At 38.8% G+C, this 18,716-nt stretch overlaps 2 protein-coding genes across 2 annotated transcripts in view; both read right to left on the bottom strand.

Annotated features, from left to right (window-relative positions):
• Positions 1 to 71: 71 nt before the first annotated feature.
• Positions 72 to 11,241, bottom strand: LOC118477744 (stAR-related lipid transfer protein 3-like). The gene is made up of 5 exons (XM_035969981.1): positions 11,028 to 11,241; positions 9,831 to 9,926; positions 8,727 to 8,911; positions 3,052 to 3,145; positions 72 to 558 (listed from the first exon to the last, which is right to left on the bottom strand). The coding sequence occupies exons 3-5, from the start codon at positions 8,900 to 8,902 to the stop codon at positions 445 to 447; spliced, it is 384 nt and encodes a 127-aa protein (XP_035825874.1). The 5' UTR covers positions 8,903 to 8,911; positions 9,831 to 9,926; positions 11,028 to 11,241; the 3' UTR covers positions 72 to 444.
• LOC101862583 overlaps positions 9,149 to 18,716 on the bottom strand; it is a 79,793-nt gene continuing 70,225 nt past the window's right edge. The window contains exons 9-14 of the mRNA XM_035969979.1: positions 15,986 to 16,096; positions 15,064 to 15,364; positions 12,835 to 12,838; positions 11,028 to 11,189; positions 9,831 to 9,926; positions 9,149 to 9,175 (exon numbers count right to left, since the gene is read on the bottom strand). Coding sequence (XP_035825872.1) covers positions 9,149 to 9,175; positions 9,831 to 9,926; positions 11,028 to 11,189; positions 12,835 to 12,838; positions 15,064 to 15,364; positions 15,986 to 16,096 — 701 coding nt within the window. The remainder of the gene's footprint in view (positions 9,176 to 9,830; positions 9,927 to 11,027; positions 11,190 to 12,834; positions 12,839 to 15,063; positions 15,365 to 15,985; positions 16,097 to 18,716) is intronic.

Genomic DNA, 18,716 nt, shown 5'->3' with positions numbered 1-18,716 from the left:
ACAGAGTGAACAAAGGTTCCTCTCCATGCAAGGACTGACATCACACAAACAAGAGATAATTCTGTAATTCGACAAAGCATCGGTTGTATACAACGGAATTATCCACAGAATTATCCGGTTGTGAAAAACAGAAATGTTTCAGTTTGGTAAAAGGTATTTTTTTACACGGTGCTCGCAACGGCATGCATCATAAGGTAAACAGAAATGTACAGATGGTGTCCATGCCGAAATAGAGAAGGCTCGAACACACACCAATCGAGTCACACAGCAGCAAGAGTCCGTAAAGAAAATAACATCTCAGTCACCCTCAAAGGGCTGGCATGGAGGAAATCCTCAAGTGGCTCAATATCAGAGGAGAAAAAAAAAACCCAAACACAGCGTCGAGTCACACCGACAGATGATGTGTGTTCAGGTGGTCAGTCTAGTAGTAGCTGGGCCGATAGGCTAGGGTTCAGACCTGCTGCTTTTGAGCTCTCTCACGTGAGCTTGTAGATCTCGGTTGAAATCCATAAGGACTTTGGCCATGTTCACGTCGATGAGCCTTTGGGGAAACCAACCCTGGGAAGGAGAACAGAACAAAATGTTGAGAGGGATATGCTGACAAATGTTTTAGTAAGAGTTTTACGGCGCTCGCAACTGCATAAGGTCATATGAGCGCGTATGCTGACAAAAAGGTAAACAGAAAGGAAGAAAGAAAAAACGAGAGACGAAAAGAATGCTAATGAAAAGAAAGAAAGAAAGAAAGAAAAAAAGAAGGAAAGACAGAACAAAGGAGAAACAAGAAGAATGTAAACGTACACATATTTTTGTGAATGATTGTAAAGAGTTTTAATAGCATATTTATTTTTTAAAAAGGGATATTCTGACATAGTAAGACAGGAAGAAAGAAAGAAAGAAAGAAAGAAGAAGCGATAAAAAGAATGTAATAAACACATGCTAATGAACATAATTTTTTAGAAGGATTATAAAGAGTTTTAATTGCAGACTTAATAAAAATAAGACCTTCAATTGCTTCTAGATACTGTTGTTACAGAAAGTGAATGTTAAAGGTTATTGCTTAAAATTGGAAAAAAAACAATGCATTGTAAAAACATCTTTAAAAAAGCCCCAGTAAACCCTATTTCATCAGCACAAGTGAAAAGATCACACAAGTTCAACAATTATCTAAAGTAAAAAAGTGCAACTGGAGCCAAACTTTTGACAAAAACAACACGAAGAATCACAATATCAAATGCAAGCTTCAATAAAATAAATGAGTCCAATCGTGAAAAAATTAGGAACATCTCAAACAACTGCACAAATTAGGATTCTACAAGGCTACGCGGTCAATTCCTCTATATGACTGTGAATGCTGGACTAAACACTTTTTAGTTTTAGTAAGGGTGATAAGGCACTTGCAACACAATAGGGTCATATAAGAGCCGAAGATTAAAGGTGTTACTAGAGAGTAACAAACACAAAATAAAAGGAGGGGAGATAAAGAAGATAGATTTTTTTTATAGGAAAGAAGGAGCAAACCACACCAGAGCACCCGCCAACCACCCACGACTATAATATGCTTGGTTCCGAGATCCTAGTTTTCTTATTTTTAAATTTTTTCTTCTTTCCATTCCCCTGTTAGATCTCAAGGGTAGACGACTGTTGGTTTTTCAATCTGCAGTGTATCTGATTTTTACGTATGCGACCATTTTTCCAACAGCGTAGGGCCCTTTGTCTTCAGCCAGTCACATTCTGATTTCTAAGATGCTCCATATTTTTTTTCTTTTGTTACAAATTAATTCAAGTGGTATGATCGGGTCACAAATGCTCAACTGTGGGAAAGAAGCCAAAGCCAAAAGCCAGTAAAGGAAGACATACAAGTGAAGAAATGGAAATGGATTGCGCACACCCTGAGGAGACCCCTGACAAGCATCACCAGGCAGGCTTTGACGTGGAATTCACAAGGAAAACTTAAGAAAGGAAGACCAAAGATGACATGGAAGCGAGCGGTACAAGTGGAAATGGAAAAGGCAGGGACATCATGGAAACAGCTAGAAAAGGATGCACAGGACAGGCTTCGCTGGAGAAATGTTGGTGGTGGCCTATGCTCCACTGAGAGTTGAAAAGGACAAATTAATTTTGAAGTTTGCCTGGCTGGCAGCTGAAGCTTGCTCTTACTGATTTTATGACCATCACAGAATTTTTAATGTGCGCGACGTGCGCACAGGACCTCCGAGATTTTTTAAATCATCCTCCAAGAAGGCTAGGACTTTTATCTTTCGACACCAAGATCAGGGGTGTGGCTGAAAGACAGCAGTAAGGAGCCAGGAGTAGCAGTAGAAAGAGGCAAGAGTAAAGGATAGAGGAGCACAAGGCAGTGGGAGGGGGGAGAAGGTGATTTTTGTGGACAATGACAATCTTTATTCATCTTGCAGGGAGAAATTTTTCTTGATCATTTACAATGGCAGTGGAAGTTACAAAGGTTAAGTGCACTCATGCAAATGCACAACAAGACAGGATAAATGTGGTGGGAAAAATAAATAGTAGTTTTAGTAACAACTTTACAACACTTGCAACACAAATCTATATAGGTCATATTATAAGTGCTGAGGATTAGAGGTTTTAGTAGAGAGTAACATGAAACAAAGAAAATAAGAAGGGAGAGTTTTAGTTTCAGTAAGAGTTTTACGGCACTTGCAACACAATAAGGTCATATAAGTGCCGAAGATAAGATGTGTTACAAAAGAGTAACAAACATAAAGAGGAAGGAGGAGAGATTCGGACGACAGATGTTCGATAAGAGAAAGAAGGAGCAAACCACGCCTGAGCACCCTCCCAATCACCCACAAAAACAGAGAGATAAGGATGATAGAAGTTTGATCGGAAAAAAGAAGAAGCTTACCACACAATGCACCTGTAAACCATCTATGCATGGACCAAACCCCCCCCCCCCAAAAAAAAAAAACAACAACAACAAGCAAACAAAAAAAGCAAACGAAAAACCCAAACAGCAACAGCAACAGCAAAATAACAGAACAAAGCAAAAACAAAAACAAAAACCAAAGCACTCACCCCTATGTCGGTGTTCATGAACCAAAGGAACAGGCATTTGTTCGGCTCTCCCTCCACAGGCTTATACACCCAGCCTCCCACGCCGTTTTTGCCCCTGAGGAATAATAAACAGTACATAATAAATAGTACACAATATACATAAAATGTAACAAGTAATAATTAACACATCATAAAAAATGCATAAAATGTAATATGAAATAATTAAACATAACAAATAGTAAATAGTACATAATAAATAATACACAATATATAAAACATAATACATAGTAAAAAATGCATAATAAATAATACATAATATAAAATACATAAAAAAATAATACAAAATAAATAATACTGCAAAATGAATATTAAATACAGTAGTCTCCGCCTAAGATCCTGGTGCTCGAGAGCAAGGAAAAGGCGGAATCTTAGGCGAACCCGGATTTTAGCCGACGAACTCGGGGAAGAATCTACAGTGACCCAGGTTACAGCTCATAATTGGTAAAATGGTCTCCCTCCATTCTAAAATGAACTGACGTGCCCCCTGGATGGGTTTATGACATATGGCGAGCAAAGAGTGATTAACCTTGACGACCTATCACAGCGCTTAGTGGCATGAGGCGTGCCATTTTCACTTATTATCCTATCGTGAGTCTCAAGATCTACGCTTATCCAGTTGCCCCTCCCCTTTACCTGTCGAAAATTTATAGCTTTCCTTCTCCGACCAAGTTTCCTCGCCTTTGTCGTTACGCACCACTAAATTGTGACCACACCAATTAAAATTCAGTCTGTCTAGCAAATTCGGGAGTAGAGAAAACTGCTGCAATGGTTAGGGAAGGGTCAACAGCACGATGTGATCCCGCCTGGAGCGAAGTGATGTAAGTTTAGGTGGACAGCTCAGGTGCGAATGCGATGTTCAGGGAAAACAAACGCGGCGGTCAGTTCACACATCGATGTGATTCCATCTGGGGTAAACTATCTGTTTTTCTATCTGTATAGAATTAATGTTTTAATGAATGTTTCTAGTTACTCACGTTTCAACGTTATTGTGACCGTTCGTGAATTTTTATTGCATTGTTTTTTTTAGTGAACACATTTTCAACCTCACTGCGAGACTATTTTTCTCATATAAAATTTTACACATATGCATTTATATTATATGTATATAATACGTTGTTTTATGTACGCACTTGTCGATTAATTTTTAAGACGTGATGTCTTTTTCGTTGTAATGCGCATTGAGCATCTTTTAGAAAATGGAAATGCGCAGTATAAATGCTATTTATTATTATTATTATTAAACATAGTACCGTTCCATCGAGTTTTACAACGCTTATGTGATCCCATTCACGAGAGTGGCTGATCATTGACGCGACAGGCAGTTCATTACTTTTCAGTCTTGGTTGATTAGCTGTGCCCGCCCGGGTGTTTGTTCCGTAAATTATTATCAGAAATGCGGGATCTTAGCCGAATGTATACCTTCAGAGCAGGATCTTAGGGGTGACTTTTGTACAGTAAAAATTCTGGCTTCTTAAAACAGCGGGATCGTGAGCAAACCGGGTTCATAAGCGGTGGGATCTTAGGTGGAGACTACTGAAATACATAATATATAATACATAATAAAAAATACGTAATAAACTACATTTTATTGATCTCTGTAGGGAAATTTGGGTTCCTTTGTTTGTTTGAGTGAAGAGAAGCACCCCGACACAATAATGATCACTTTATGCTGGGGAAAAAAAGTCAGACAGACAGACAGAAGCAACAGAGGTAAAATAAAGAGGTAGGACCTACCTGTGGTGCCCTCCAACTACCCACCTATTTGGGTACCAACGACAAACATACAAAATACGCTTACATAATTAAAAAGGTATACAAACATAAAAACATACATAAACACACAACATTACACCAATACAGAACAACTTGACAAACATGCCATTGCTGGTCGCCACTGGGCAGCCCTCTGTTTTTAGGGGGGGGGGGGGTTCTCTCGAAAAGCAGAAGAAGGAGAAACTGACTGATAAGCTCATTTGACAAACTGTTCTGCAGTATCAAAAATATTGCAAGAATGTATTTCTTTAAGACTATTGGGGGAAAAATAAGAGCAGGCCTGCCAATTTTTTAAAATACAAAATGTGTCGTGACGCGATGGAATTAGGCGCTCGTCAAATTTTGGGCATGTGGAGTTATTGGTAACATCTGAAAGCAGATTTATTTGCCTTCCTTCCAATTAAATAAATATCCATCTATCATGAATAGAACTCAAGATACTTCGATTGAAAGAAGTGAGGTCGCCTGGTTTCAGTGGTGAAATTAGTGAGAAAATGGCTGCCAAAGTTTGGTAACTCCAATAGCTAAGGAGTCCTTGAAAACAGAAAAATGACAAATTTTCTTCCTTTAATCAATGTTTTTCTGTCAAATTCAGATGGACATGTGTTTTTATATGAACATACAAGAGGTTGAGCTATAAAACAATAATTCAATAAGAATTTCAAAACTGGCGGAAAAATGCTTGTTTCTCCGATTTCTGTATTTTGACAAGTGCCAGATTCAACCACGTCGTGACACAAACAAGGAAAATCAGCACGGCGCTGTGTGCCAGGTCATATTCCTGTCCCACCCACATATTCTTAAGGCCAATGAGGCAACACCGCATTGGGAATGAGTAAACGTAGAGCATAAATCCGGCTTCAAGTTTTATGTGAGCATTATACAGGGCTGTCTACCTCAAAGTTCCCATTCCAGGTAGATTCAGGGTCAGTTTCATGTAGTTTGGCCCCAAATCAGGTAGTACAAAGACAAAGAAGGAAAAAAAAATGATTGTTGCCCCATTGAACGTGCTTGCTTTCCGTGATAGTGGGTAATTTATTTATATTTCGAAAACTTGTTTGTGCATGCACATGTGTGTGTGAGTGTGTGTGTGTGTGTGTGTGTGTGTGTGTGTGTGTGTGTGTGTGTGTGTGTGTGTGTGTGTGTGCATGACTGTGTGTGCATGTGCGCATGCTCTCGTGTGTGTTTATATATGTGGGGACGGGAAGGGGGTGTTTGGGTGTGCACAAGTTAAGATGAACAGTGTGTATGAAATGAGGCGAAGTTTTTTTTTTTTTAAAGTATTAAAACATTTATGGACTATTTAGGGTGATTGCCAAAGTGACTTCAAAACCCCTAGCCCATACCGGTAGAAACTATATTAAAACACATTTTCCGACCCTAGCACAGGACACTGGTAAGTCCTTTGTGACTTAGGTATGACAGACTATTAGTTTTAACTAATTTTACCCTAAAAATACAAAATGAATCCTGATCTGGGCCTGAGGAGAGGCAAGAAGAACACCGACTGCAAAACCATGTTTGGTTTCAGCAATCACGGATTTTGAAAGAAAGCAAATGCAAGACAAAACTTATTTATAAAACCTTTACAGTTAGGCTTACAGTAGAGCATCAAGTGAAAATAAAAGAGAGCGTGTACTGAGACGCCGAGCTGGAAGGATTGTGAGAGCGAGGGATGTAGTGATGCTGAAAACCTGGTAATCAGTGAATCACTGCATCATGGACTAAGTATTGATTTTTTTTTCAAAATGCTAAATAACAGTACCAGTTTTTAATCAGTAAGAAACCATCATGATGCATCTGGGCATCCAACACCAACCTTGAAGATACAATCATTGATTGTCAAAAGTCAAAACCACTTCCACTTATCATTTTTATTTTAGCATCAGTTTCTTGCACCGCGGTCTTATCCTGCTGCCGTAGACTTTATTGCGTCAAACACCTCCCCTCAATTCTGAAGCCATTCAACGTTTCTACTTTGAATGAACTTTGATTACCCCAACAACCGCCGGCCGTCCCTTACTCATGCCGTACTCACGCGATGCGAACCTGCACTGGTTCACTGACCGGTCACGATGACAGGCCCGACAATCTAGAAATTGGAGGACGCTTGCTTTCTTTTTCTTCCTATTTTTTGTCTTTATAGTGACCAGTGAGAATATCGATTTAATTTGTATGGCGACAGTGTGTTTTTTATGCACAAGCTGCATGTTATAAATTTTTATCAACTGTAAATCTAACGTTCACAAACTATCCTCGGACAATTCTGAGCGGTAACGAAAGCGAAAGTAGATTTTGATTTTCCAGATGGAGTCTCAGTATTACACCTAAACTTCCGCCTGCCGCCATAGCCGCTTATTCGCGTGAAACGTACTCTCGGGCTGAGGAAAGCCGAACGTAATACCACAAACGTGACCGGTAAAATAGGAACTCAGTAGCCTTTTCAGATTTGGCTGCGAGGACTTTGTGCATTTTCTCGGGTGTCGGCGATTTTTTTTTTTCAGATTCCCGCAGTCCCACAGCGTAGAATCCTCATTAATTGGTACTGACCATTTCTCTAGACCAAGACAGATTTTAGAATGCTTTGCTTCGATATCGATTTTCTTTCTATATTCACAATTCTGTTTTCTAGATAAATGAATTAAAAGCACACATTTTCCAGCTGCAGCAAAAACCTGAAGACAGACTGAAAGAAAGAATGAATGAAAGAAAGGAGGAAGATTATCTATCGTGAGTAGACAGGAAGATAGACTGAAAGAAAGAATGAATGAAAGAAAGGAGGAAGATTATCTATCGTGAGTAGACAGGAAGATAGACTGAAAGAAAGAATGAATGAAAGGAAGGAGGAAGATTATCTATCGTGAGTAGACAGGAAGATAGACTGAAAGAAAGAATGAATGAAAGAAAGGAGGAAGATTATCTATCGTGAGTAGACAGATTTTAGCCGATATGCACGTGAAAAACTATTGCCGAACGGCACAGATAGACAATGGTCGAGAGTACGAAATGCGCAATCTGGTAGTTTTTTATACATTTATTGACTTATTACCGAGAGTTGCCGTAAATATCTGACAAGTCACGGAGGCAAGTGCTGATATTTCTCTCTCTCTTTCGCAGGGAGTTGATATGATGATGCGGCAAGTAGCCTACGTAGGAACTTTCGGAAGGTAGGGATTTTCCCAAAAACAAAGAAGAATGGAAGCACTGCAGAATGTTTTCCCCACCTTCTTTCGGCACCCATCGAAAATCCGGTAGTTTTGACACCTTATCGGTACGGCGGTTGAACAGGCCCAAAATCGGTATCTAACGAAAAAATCAGTAGATTTAGGCAGCCCTGATTATATGTAGCTGAACCGTCAAACAGTAAAGGATGCACAGCTAATCTGGACATTCAAATAACACAAGAGGTCCGGTATCGTCAATTTCATTTGTCATTTTCCTGTAAATAATTGTAAAAATAATATTATAATATGTGTCACGACGCGGTGGAATCAGGCGCTTGTCAATTTTTGGGCACGTGGAGTTAATGACATCATTTGAAAGCTTGTTCAATTTTCTATCACTCGATGAGAAAAATACTCATCTATCTTGAATAGAAGTTAAGATATTAGCGAACAAATGAGTCGGGGTCACCTGGTTTCAGAGGTAAAGTTATCGAGAAAATGACCACCGAAGTTGGGTGACTTTCAAAGCTTGAGAGTCCTTGGAAACTGAAAATGTACAATTTTTGTGCATTTAATCAATGTTTTTCAGTAAAATCTATACAAAAATGTATATCTAAATGAACGTAAAAGATGTTGAGCCAAACAATCGTCCGAACAGGAAAAGAAAAACAACCCCCCAACTAATCCTGCCTAGCTCACCTGACGTAGGCTTTCTGCGGCGGTTTGTCAGGATGGTTGACCCCCATGCCGGCAGAGATGTACATTCCCTCCCTTTGCCCCCAGGTGCGGAGACTGACAAAGTCCCGTGATGTGATCACGCCGCCCGCCACCTCGGCCGCGATGTTGTACAAGATGTCGGTGTTGTCATCCACCATTTGAAGTACCTGCCAACACACACACGCAGACCGGGGATTGGGATGAGCAATGATAATGATGATAATAGTAATAATGATGATATTGCTACTATAAAAAATGATAACACTACGATTGACAATGATGATAATATTGCCAATAATACTACTACTACTACAGAATAATGATGTTCCGCGCGATTTACCGATCGGCTCGCGTGTTTAACTATCGTATAATTGCGCAGCAATCTTAAAATTGCCCCAAATGTTTTAAAGGTCATATAACCGCGTGGCAATCTGAAGATAGCGTTAATATTTCATATATTTGAAATAATAAAAAAAAAAATTTTTTAAAAATCACTCACTTCCATCTTTATTCTTTTACTCACATCAAAGAACATTCACATATATTTTCAAAAGTGTAAAAATATGAAAATAAAAATTAACACATAAAACTGAAAAAACTCACAATAATGATACAATTATACGATCGTTAAAATGCGCAGCGCAATCTTAAGATTGTCACGCAATTTTAAGATTGTTAAAACAGACAGCGCAATTTTTGCGCCGATCGCTGAATAGAGTGGAACAATGATAAAAACAATAATAAAAAAAAAACAATACTATAATAATAGTAATAAAAATAATAATAATAACACAGTGGGGTCCACTTTAAAGCAATCCCCTTGGGAAGCAGGCCTTCACTGCTGTTGGGCAGAAGTTGCCGCAAACTGAATTTTCAAAGGGGAGAAGGAGGAGGGTGGGGGGTAGTGGGGCATTTATATCATCCCACCCAATCACCCACCCCCTTCAGATACACGCATGCAAGTTACCCCCCAAAAAATACTCTGTGAAATGGTATGGGTTTAGGGCCCCAATCAAAAGTTACTAAAAAGAAGGTAGAAGGAGAACGAAGAGGTAGCATGGGAAGAAGTAAAAGAGGAGGACCGACCTGTGACTCCTTGAGGGCCGAGTTCCACTGTGGCTGAGTCTCTGGTTGGAAGTTGACGGCCTCATAAGTGGCCTTGGGGGACCACTCGATCAAAGTCTGGGGGGCACAGGATATATCAAAATGACAATAACAGCAATAATAATAATAACAATGGTAGTTATCATACCAATGATAGTAATAACAATAACAATGATGATGATAATAATAATCATAATAACACTAATAATAATAAAATGATGGTAATAATAATGTGAAGATATATAGTGCCTAATCTATGAATTAATGACACATACTACTACTACTACTACTACTACTAATAATAATAATAATAACAACAACAACAATAATAAAGATAATAATAATAATGATATTAAAAACAATGATAATGAGGAATTATGTAGTGCCTAATCTATGGCTATATGACTCAAAACCAGAACAAGAATAATAATCATAATAAAAATACCCATAATACATAAGAAAAAATGATAATAATAAGGTGAAATTGTATAGTGTCTAATGGATATATAACAATAATAAAAGTATTCGTTTTTTTGGTAAGAGTTTTTACGCAACTGCATCAGGTCATATGAGCGCGCGGGGCACACCTAATATTTTCAGTAGGTAGGAAATTTTGAATTTTGCCCGGGTGGCGGCCGAAGCCTGCTCTTATCGATTTTAGACCACCAAGGGATTTTTAACGTGCACAACTTGCACACAGGCCCTCTGAGATTTTTCGCCCTTGTCCGCAAAGCCTAGGTGTAGATCTTTCCTACCAGAAGATCAGGGGTGTGGCAGAAAGACAGCAGTTAGGAGGAGCCAAGGAGTAGCAGTAGAAAGGCTGCAGAAAGAGTCAGGAGCCCAGAGGAGGGGGCAAAGGAGGAAGAAAGTGGAAACGAAAGCAGACAACAGAACATAGCTAGAGAGCAGGAAAGGAGGTGAAAGGAGACACTTTTAGAGAAGAAAATTTTTCGTTCGCTACCCGGATTCGAACCCGGGACCTTTGAATGAGAGGCCAACACCTTAACCTCTAGGCTACGAGAGCCCCCAAAGTATTAGTAATGATAACAAATAGTAATAACAACAACAATAATAATGATAATAATAACAAAATAACAACGATAAAAGTACACCTGTACAGCTGGCCAATGATAATATAAAGCCTTTTCACCAACTTCCCAAAGCCGCAACGAGACTTACGGTGAGACGGAACACCTTCCCGACGCCCTTGACCTTCTTGCTGTGGACCACGCCCGCCTCGATGCTCGACCCGGACTCTGACTTCCAGTCGGACTCTGGGCTGGTGATGTACGTCCACAGCACCTCCCACGAGTGCCGCGCCAGACGCACGTAGTCATTTTCCTGGTGAACACAGAAGCGGAAAACGATTACTTACTTACGTCACTTTTAGTCACTTGCAACACAACAAGGTCATATAAGTGCCGAATTTATCTTATTTTTAGTAAGTGCTTTACGGCACTTGCAACACAATACGATGATAGAAGTGCCGAAGATTAGAGGTGAGACAAGAGAGTATATAACACAAAAAAGAAGAAGGGGAGAACAATTACTTACGTACATCATTTTGAGTCACTTTAGTAGTAAGTTTTGAGTTTTGGGGCTGTTCGTCAAAATTTTCTCATAATTAACCCAAAAAATGGCCACGCAATTGGGTTGTGACGGTTACATTATTTTAGTTTAGTTTTAGTTTAAGTAACAGTTTTATGGCACTTGCAACGCAATAAGGTCATATGAGTGCCGAAGGCTGGAGGTGTTACAGGAGAGAAACAAACACATAAAAGAAGGAGGGGAGATAGAGACGATAGAAGATGTTAGATAGAAAAGAAGAGGCAACCTACACCAGAGCACCTGCAAAGCACCCACACATTATTTCAATCCCCCGACCTATGAACACCTGCATGTGATTAGAGGTGTTACAAGAGAGTAGCAAACACACACAAATAAAAAAAGAAGGAAGGTGGAAGAAAAGGACGATAGACGTTTTATAGCAAAGAAAAAACACACCAGAGCATGTGCCAAACACCCACTAATGATGTATAAAAATATCATTACGGTACATTGCCATGGTTCAGGATGAAAATCTGTACAGTTGCATGCTTTTCCATTTGTCGTTTTGGCATAACAATTCTATGTCTGCCTTTGCATATTAGGTCCAACCACGAATGATTAAAGATTTACGATTCAACTTAACCTAAAAAATAAACACACACGTTGCAACCATTATAAGCACCACCCTCCCCCCCAAAACAAAACAAAAAAAACGAAAAGAAAAAGACAAAAACAAAAAAACCTTAAATGCTTGATGCTCAAGGATGAATCTTTCAAAACCAGTGTGCAGAACAACATAGAGCTGATCTAACAGAGTTTTCCAGTTAAACGGGAACTCCCCCCCCCCCCAAACAAACACACGGTGAAATGCTCAACAATGCAAAACAATGACTTTCCAAATACAAAGTCGAAAAATCGGTAACCATAGATAAAAGTTCAAAACAATGGAACGTAAGCAAAGTTGACTTTCAGTCAAAGTATCCGTAGGCTGGTTATTTTTGGGTTTTTTCCTCTACTTTTTTGTTCTTCACATTTTTACATACAACAAATGTAAAGAGAATCGTTCAATTAAAATAAATGACACATAGGATTGGGTTTGCTTGTTTTTAAGTTTGGAAGTAAGAATGGACACAAAAGTAAGGGAAATCCTTCTTTACTCCCCTTTTTTGTTTGTTCTTTAGCCTATTCATGCCGTCCATATTGACTCATTTGCAAGACTTATAGTGTCGCCAAGACTAAAAAGGATACAGTAACAACTTATTTCAGAACAGTAACAAAAATGTGTAAAAAATATACCTCGGACTAGGTATCTAGATATTAAAGCCTGTAAATCAACTCCTTACTTAAAAATAAAATTTAAAAAAACCAGCAATAGATTCAACCAAAAAAAACCTCAAAGAATGCTTTTGTGTCCTGGAAAGACTTTGTGACAACTTACCGCACTGGGACATTTTAGAAAGAGTAAAATTTCTGAACGGGTTTGGGGGTAAGGAGTCAGTGAAAAGGGATTAAAACTTACGGTAAACATTTTTAAAAAATGAGTTAAAAAATGCGTTGCGGAAGGTCTAGGGGGAAAAAATAAGGAAAAATACCCCAAAAAAGAGCCCACACTTTCATTATCGTGGATTAAAACTTCAAGTAAAAATTTGTTTTTAAAAGTTTTTAAAAATGTGTAGCAGAACGTCTAGGAGGAAAACAATTAGGAAAAATATCCCCAAAGAGTCCCCACTTTCATTGTCATTATCAGAGCATTTATGAGTATCAGTAATTAGAAAAGAAAAAAAAAAAGCTGATGTAGACTTTTAGCCGCCACAGCTTATTCTTAAGAACTATAATATGTGTCACTACGCGGTGCAATCAGGCGCTCATCAATTTTGGGACATATGGAGTTATTGGTATCATCTTAAAGCCTTCCCATTTGCCTTGCTTTTGGTGAAAAATATATCCATTTACCTTGAATACAAGTCAAGATATAGGCGATTGAAGGAGGTGGGGGTTGCCTGGTCTCAGAGGTAAAATTGGCTAAAAAATGGCAGGCAAAGTTGTGTTATTTCCTTAGCTGGAGAGTACGTTGAAACTGAAAACTTAAGTCTTTTATGCTTTTAATTATTATTTTACAGTAAAATTCGCTGAGCCAAAAACCAAAAATTTGATACAAATTTCCAAAACAGGCAGAGAGATGACAGTTTCTTGACTTTCCATTATTTTGACGAGTTCCTGATTTTACCACGCTGTCTCACATATTTAATAGTAAATTCCTTTACCAATAACTTATTTGTCTTTCGGAAAGTTTTGACCAAACAAACCCACAGATCTACCTCTCTTTTTTACTTATTCTGTTCATAATACTAATAATAGTAATAACAATAAACAGAATTTGTCTAAAGCAAATCCTTGCTCAATTGAAAGCTCGATACACTTCACGACCTAGATTATTACTAAGCAGACCCTAGAATACTAAGAAACATTCTTGGCTTTCCAAGAAGCAAACAGTGCAGACAGCTGATTAAGTGCTCAAACACTAACAAATTGACAAGAACTTTCACTGTCCATCCCCCATTTATCTGGCAGTTTTTAACTCTTTATCTCCGAGGGGGGTAAACCCACCACGCCAGGATCCTTTTTTGGTACTCACTCTAAAAAAATGACAAAAACGTCACCCAATTAGTCATTAAATCAAAACAAGTGAAACCTATTTCGATAGTTCTTCATCTAATGAATGTAATTCAGAAGTAATTTGATGTCAAAATCGTCGTAAAGGAATGTGCTGACAGCGGCTCACCGGCACAGCAGTTCCGACACACTTGCCTCAGATAAAGAGTTAAAATTGACCAAAAAAAAAAGAAAATAAATTCAGGGAGGACAAAGCAGGTGATGGGTGGCCACAAAGCTCTCAAATAAAAAAAAATGTTGCACTCCATTTATGGAAACTGTAATTCAGACCCTGGTGAGTATAGTATATTGTCAAATTTCTCTTTAGGCAACAAGAAAAGACAAGTATATATAGCTCTAAATTTGGCTCACTTGATCAGCATTGAAAAAAAACTGCTTGAAAAACTGATCATGGAATTTTTTTTGCTGTGTTCTGTTTCCATGAATAAAAAAACTTTGGAAATAAATGTTTACTAACGCAATATTGTTCTATTACAGAATACAACTAGCCATGCACTTCGACCAATTAACATTACTTCTACATTATGACATGATTATCCTTCCACTTCAATGTACCTCAAAGCTTTGGTATCCTTGTGCACTTCTTCTTTGTGCTTTATAAAACAAGCTTTTCAACACGCCTCACTTAAACACTTTGCCCTTACTTCTCATCGATCGGTGATGTTTACCATCCAGTTTCTTTGGATTTTTCTCAAAATGCCTTTGCCTTTGATGGCAAGAGTTTTTACTATATGAGTCTTGTGGTGGCAAAGTGTAAACCCTCTTGACCAAAAAAAAGGTGAATTTTTAAAGAAATTATGGAATTTGAAAAGGAAAAAGGAAATTTATTAGAAAGACACTGCTCTTATTTCAGAAAGGCTTATTGTGGGTCTACTTCTAGATCTGAGTAGACAGCAAGTCCTAGCCAGATATAAAACATTGAAGAATGGTCCATCAAGGGAAATTATTTTAAGATATAATTATTAAAATTGCATGTGCCAAATATGGCACCTACGCTCCTTGAGGGGTTGAGAAAGCGTTGAGCACACGGCGAGGCTGAACAACGTAGAGGGGGATACCGTGCGAGGATGAGAGGTATGGATGGGGGTCTTTCAGAACGCCGGTCTGAGGGAGGGAGTGTTTTTTGAACACCAAGCCATCAGCGAGTGTGAAGCGTGAGGCTAGCCCATCACCCTCTACCTCAAAGTGTCTACTATTTATAGAAGATCCGCTTGCCTGGCGCGAGAGTCCCCTCGCTGCGACTGCGCCTCCCACTGCTCCACGACTCTCCTTCACGTCTGACTCTGTGTCCGAACCTGTGGGGGGCAGAAGCAAAATATTTGTGTCACGACTTGGCAGAATCAGGCACTCATCAATTTTTGGGCATATACAGTTATGGGTACCATCTAAAAGCTTTTTCATTTGCTGTACTTTTGATGAAAAAAAACCCAACTCATCTGCCTTGAATAAGTAGAGATATCTGCTATTGAAGGAGGTAGGGGTTACCTGGTCTCAGAGGTAAAATTGTTGAGTATATCATCGTCAAAGCTTGGTGATTTTCAAAGCTTGCGTGTCTTTTGAAATAGCAAATATACATTCCCTATGTCTTTTAACAAACTTTTTGCAGTAAAACCCACACAGAATGCATTTCTAAAACGGACACAAAAGATGGTGAGAAAAAAGAAAACAAACAAAAAAGCAAAGATCGAACTTGTCCTTTTTTTCTTTTCGTAAGAGATTTACGGCACTTGCAACACAATAAAGTCACAAAAGTACCGAAGATTAGAGGTGTAACAAACACAAAAAAGAAGGAGGGGAGATAAAGACGATAGACGTTTGATAGGAAAGAAGGAGCAAACCACACCAGAGCACCCACCAACCACCCACTCAAACTTGTCCAACAGGCGGAACAATCATGGTTTCTTCTATTTCCTTACCTTCGGGCGAGTCGAGCGGCGAGTAGAACTGGTTGTCCTCGGTGATCACCGACTGCATGTCATCGTTGCTGAACGTCCTGTAGCCCTGGCTCGTATACGTGGAGCCGTAACCTAGGTTGATGGAGACGGGGATTTGGCGTACTTTACAAACACGCAAGTGTAAGTGTGTCCGAGTCTTACATTCTTCGTGTGGAGCATCATCAAAGAAATAGCAAGCCCCTACAAGAAACCAGCAGCCCATACGAGAAACTGGGGAAGCCCATGCAAGAAACTGGAAGCTCATACCGTTGGCTTGAACTTTTAACACTTTGCAATCACATCGCGCCGATTGGCGATGGTTAAATCCATCCAGGTTCTTTGGATTTTCCCCCAAAATGCCTTTGCCTTTGATGGCAAAGCGTTAAGCGTAGAGTAATGTATAAAGTTGTCCCTGCATCTGATCCGGACATTGGGGATTGCCTAGTTAGAGAGACAACTTTCGGGGCCTTCGGCATATTGTGATAGAGTGGCCAGTTCCTTTCCACACCGCCTTTACTTCCCCAACTAAAGGTAGCATTAAGATTTACACCTCCCTGTACAAGTTTTCGTCCGAAGTGTCAGATGAGGAAGAGAGTGTGCAGTGCACCTTAACGGGCCACAGGCTTAATTTACCATCTGGCCGGACATAAAAGAAAATACGCTGGGCCTGATTTCTGTTGTAGCCCCCCGCCCTAGACGATAAAAAAATGTATCAATGTATCAAGATGCACTTCAATTCGCCTGGTTTCTAGCTGCCAAAGTTGGATGACTTCCGTAGCTTGAGAGTCTTTAGAAACATTAATCAATGTTTTCCAGTAAAATCCACACAGAAATGTGTTTTTAAATGGACATAAAAGGTGTTGAACCAAAACACAAATAGTTCAATAAAAACTGCCAAACCGACAAAAAAATGACGGTTTCTTCAACTTCAGTATATTGGCTAGAACCGGATTTCACCACTATGCCTCACAAATTTTTTTCCCAAACTTACTAAAAACCACATTCTATGGGAATAAAATAACTGTCCCTCTTACACAGTCTATCAATAATGTAAAAAAAAACAACCCCACCTGAATGAAAACCGTCCAACATTGAGCTGTCAAGAATCAAACTCAAATTTCTTCATCTTTGAGGCCCAGCACATTCCTCACCTCTCTCTATATGTAAAATTTTATAGTGCGATCAAAAATTCGGGGCGCAACTTATTGTCAAATATCTCTTCAATTATCGAACATAAACTTTCCAGCTTTCGCACAGAGACTTGCATTAATTTGTCTTAACAGATCAATATTTTTGTAAACACCTGTTAGCTCTATTCTAGAAAATTCCTTCATAAATACTAATAAAAAATCCCAGAGGGTGGTTTCGACAGATGTTAAAAGGTTTATGACTGGGACAATATCGCTTTTAAAAGCAAGTCCGCCATTTTTTCAAATCGCAAGATTACCTTTATTGAACGAATATTTCAAGAACTTTAGGGCAAAAACGTGTTCCTTATAAAATTGATTTCTCGTAACTAGTCTGGCCATTAAAAAGTGTCACAGGCTAGTTGTGACGTAAGCCATATATATGCGTACGCAAAATGTGTGTGACAAGCGGGAAGAGATGTGAACAATTCCATTTTCCGCGAGAAGGGGATTTGTAGTATTTTATAGAAATTTGTGAAGAAAACTTTAAAAATCTAGCCACAATTGTTGTGGAAAAATATGATTAAGGAAAGGCAAATTGATACAAACTGCTGTGCAAAGTATGGGTAACATTGATTCACCCGTTAAAGAGACATTTGAGGATAAGTTACCTGACAAATTTTTGACCGCACTATAGATGTGAGCCTCTATTTTCTTTGATGATGCCTCTGAAGACCAGTAATACCATACAAAAATAAAAGAATATTTATTTCAATACATGAAATACATAACCTAGTCTTAATAAAAGTTTTACGGCATTTGCAACACGATTAGGTCATATACAAGAGAATATTTGTTTTATTAAGAGTTTTATGGCACTTGCAAAACAATAAGGTTATATAAGTGCTGAAGATGACAGGTGTTACAAGAGAGTAACAAACACAAATAAGAAGGAGAGATAAGGACGATAGATGTTTGGTAGGAAAGAAGGAGCAAACCACACCAAAGCACCTGCAAACCATCCATTACAAGAGAGTAACAATCATAAAAAAGACGGAGGAGAGATTAGGATGATAGATGTTTGATAGGAAAAACGGAGCAAATCACACCACACAGCATCCGCCAACTGACACATACAAACATAAATCAATATTCATTTCAACAGACCAAATACAGTCTTCCTCATCAATCAGTTGAAGTAACCATCGGACAGTGGAGTCAGCGCTCAAACCAAATTTTCTTCGATTTAGCCTGGTTTGCTTTTTAGGGATTTAATTTATTTCAATTCCTGCTGTTTTTCAGATTAACTTTGTCTGGTTTAGGCAGACTTCGCTAAGCTTTCCTGACTAAAGTGGTGAAAATTTTCAAAAAAGATATCCCACAGGACACCACAACTTATTACAGGCTGGTACTGTTCAAGCAGCAAAACGAATTACTTGCCAGTACTCCCTTACGTTTGTGGATTTTCTAAACGGAGGAAAATCTCTCTTTCTCTTTCACAAACACACACAAAAAGCATATTTGATAGAGGATAAAAGATAGCGGGGTTAAAACGTTGAAAATAAAGCAGATAGGGGGAAAGCGGG

This window comes from Aplysia californica, unplaced genomic scaffold, assembly GCF_000002075.1.
Source record: "Aplysia californica isolate F4 #8 unplaced genomic scaffold, AplCal3.0 scaffold00203, whole genome shotgun sequence".
In the NCBI taxonomy this organism is placed as follows: domain Eukaryota; kingdom Metazoa; phylum Mollusca; class Gastropoda; order Aplysiida; family Aplysiidae; genus Aplysia; species Aplysia californica.
Note: the sequence above shows the minus strand (reverse complement) of the source record. Positions and strands in the feature narration are given on the sequence as shown.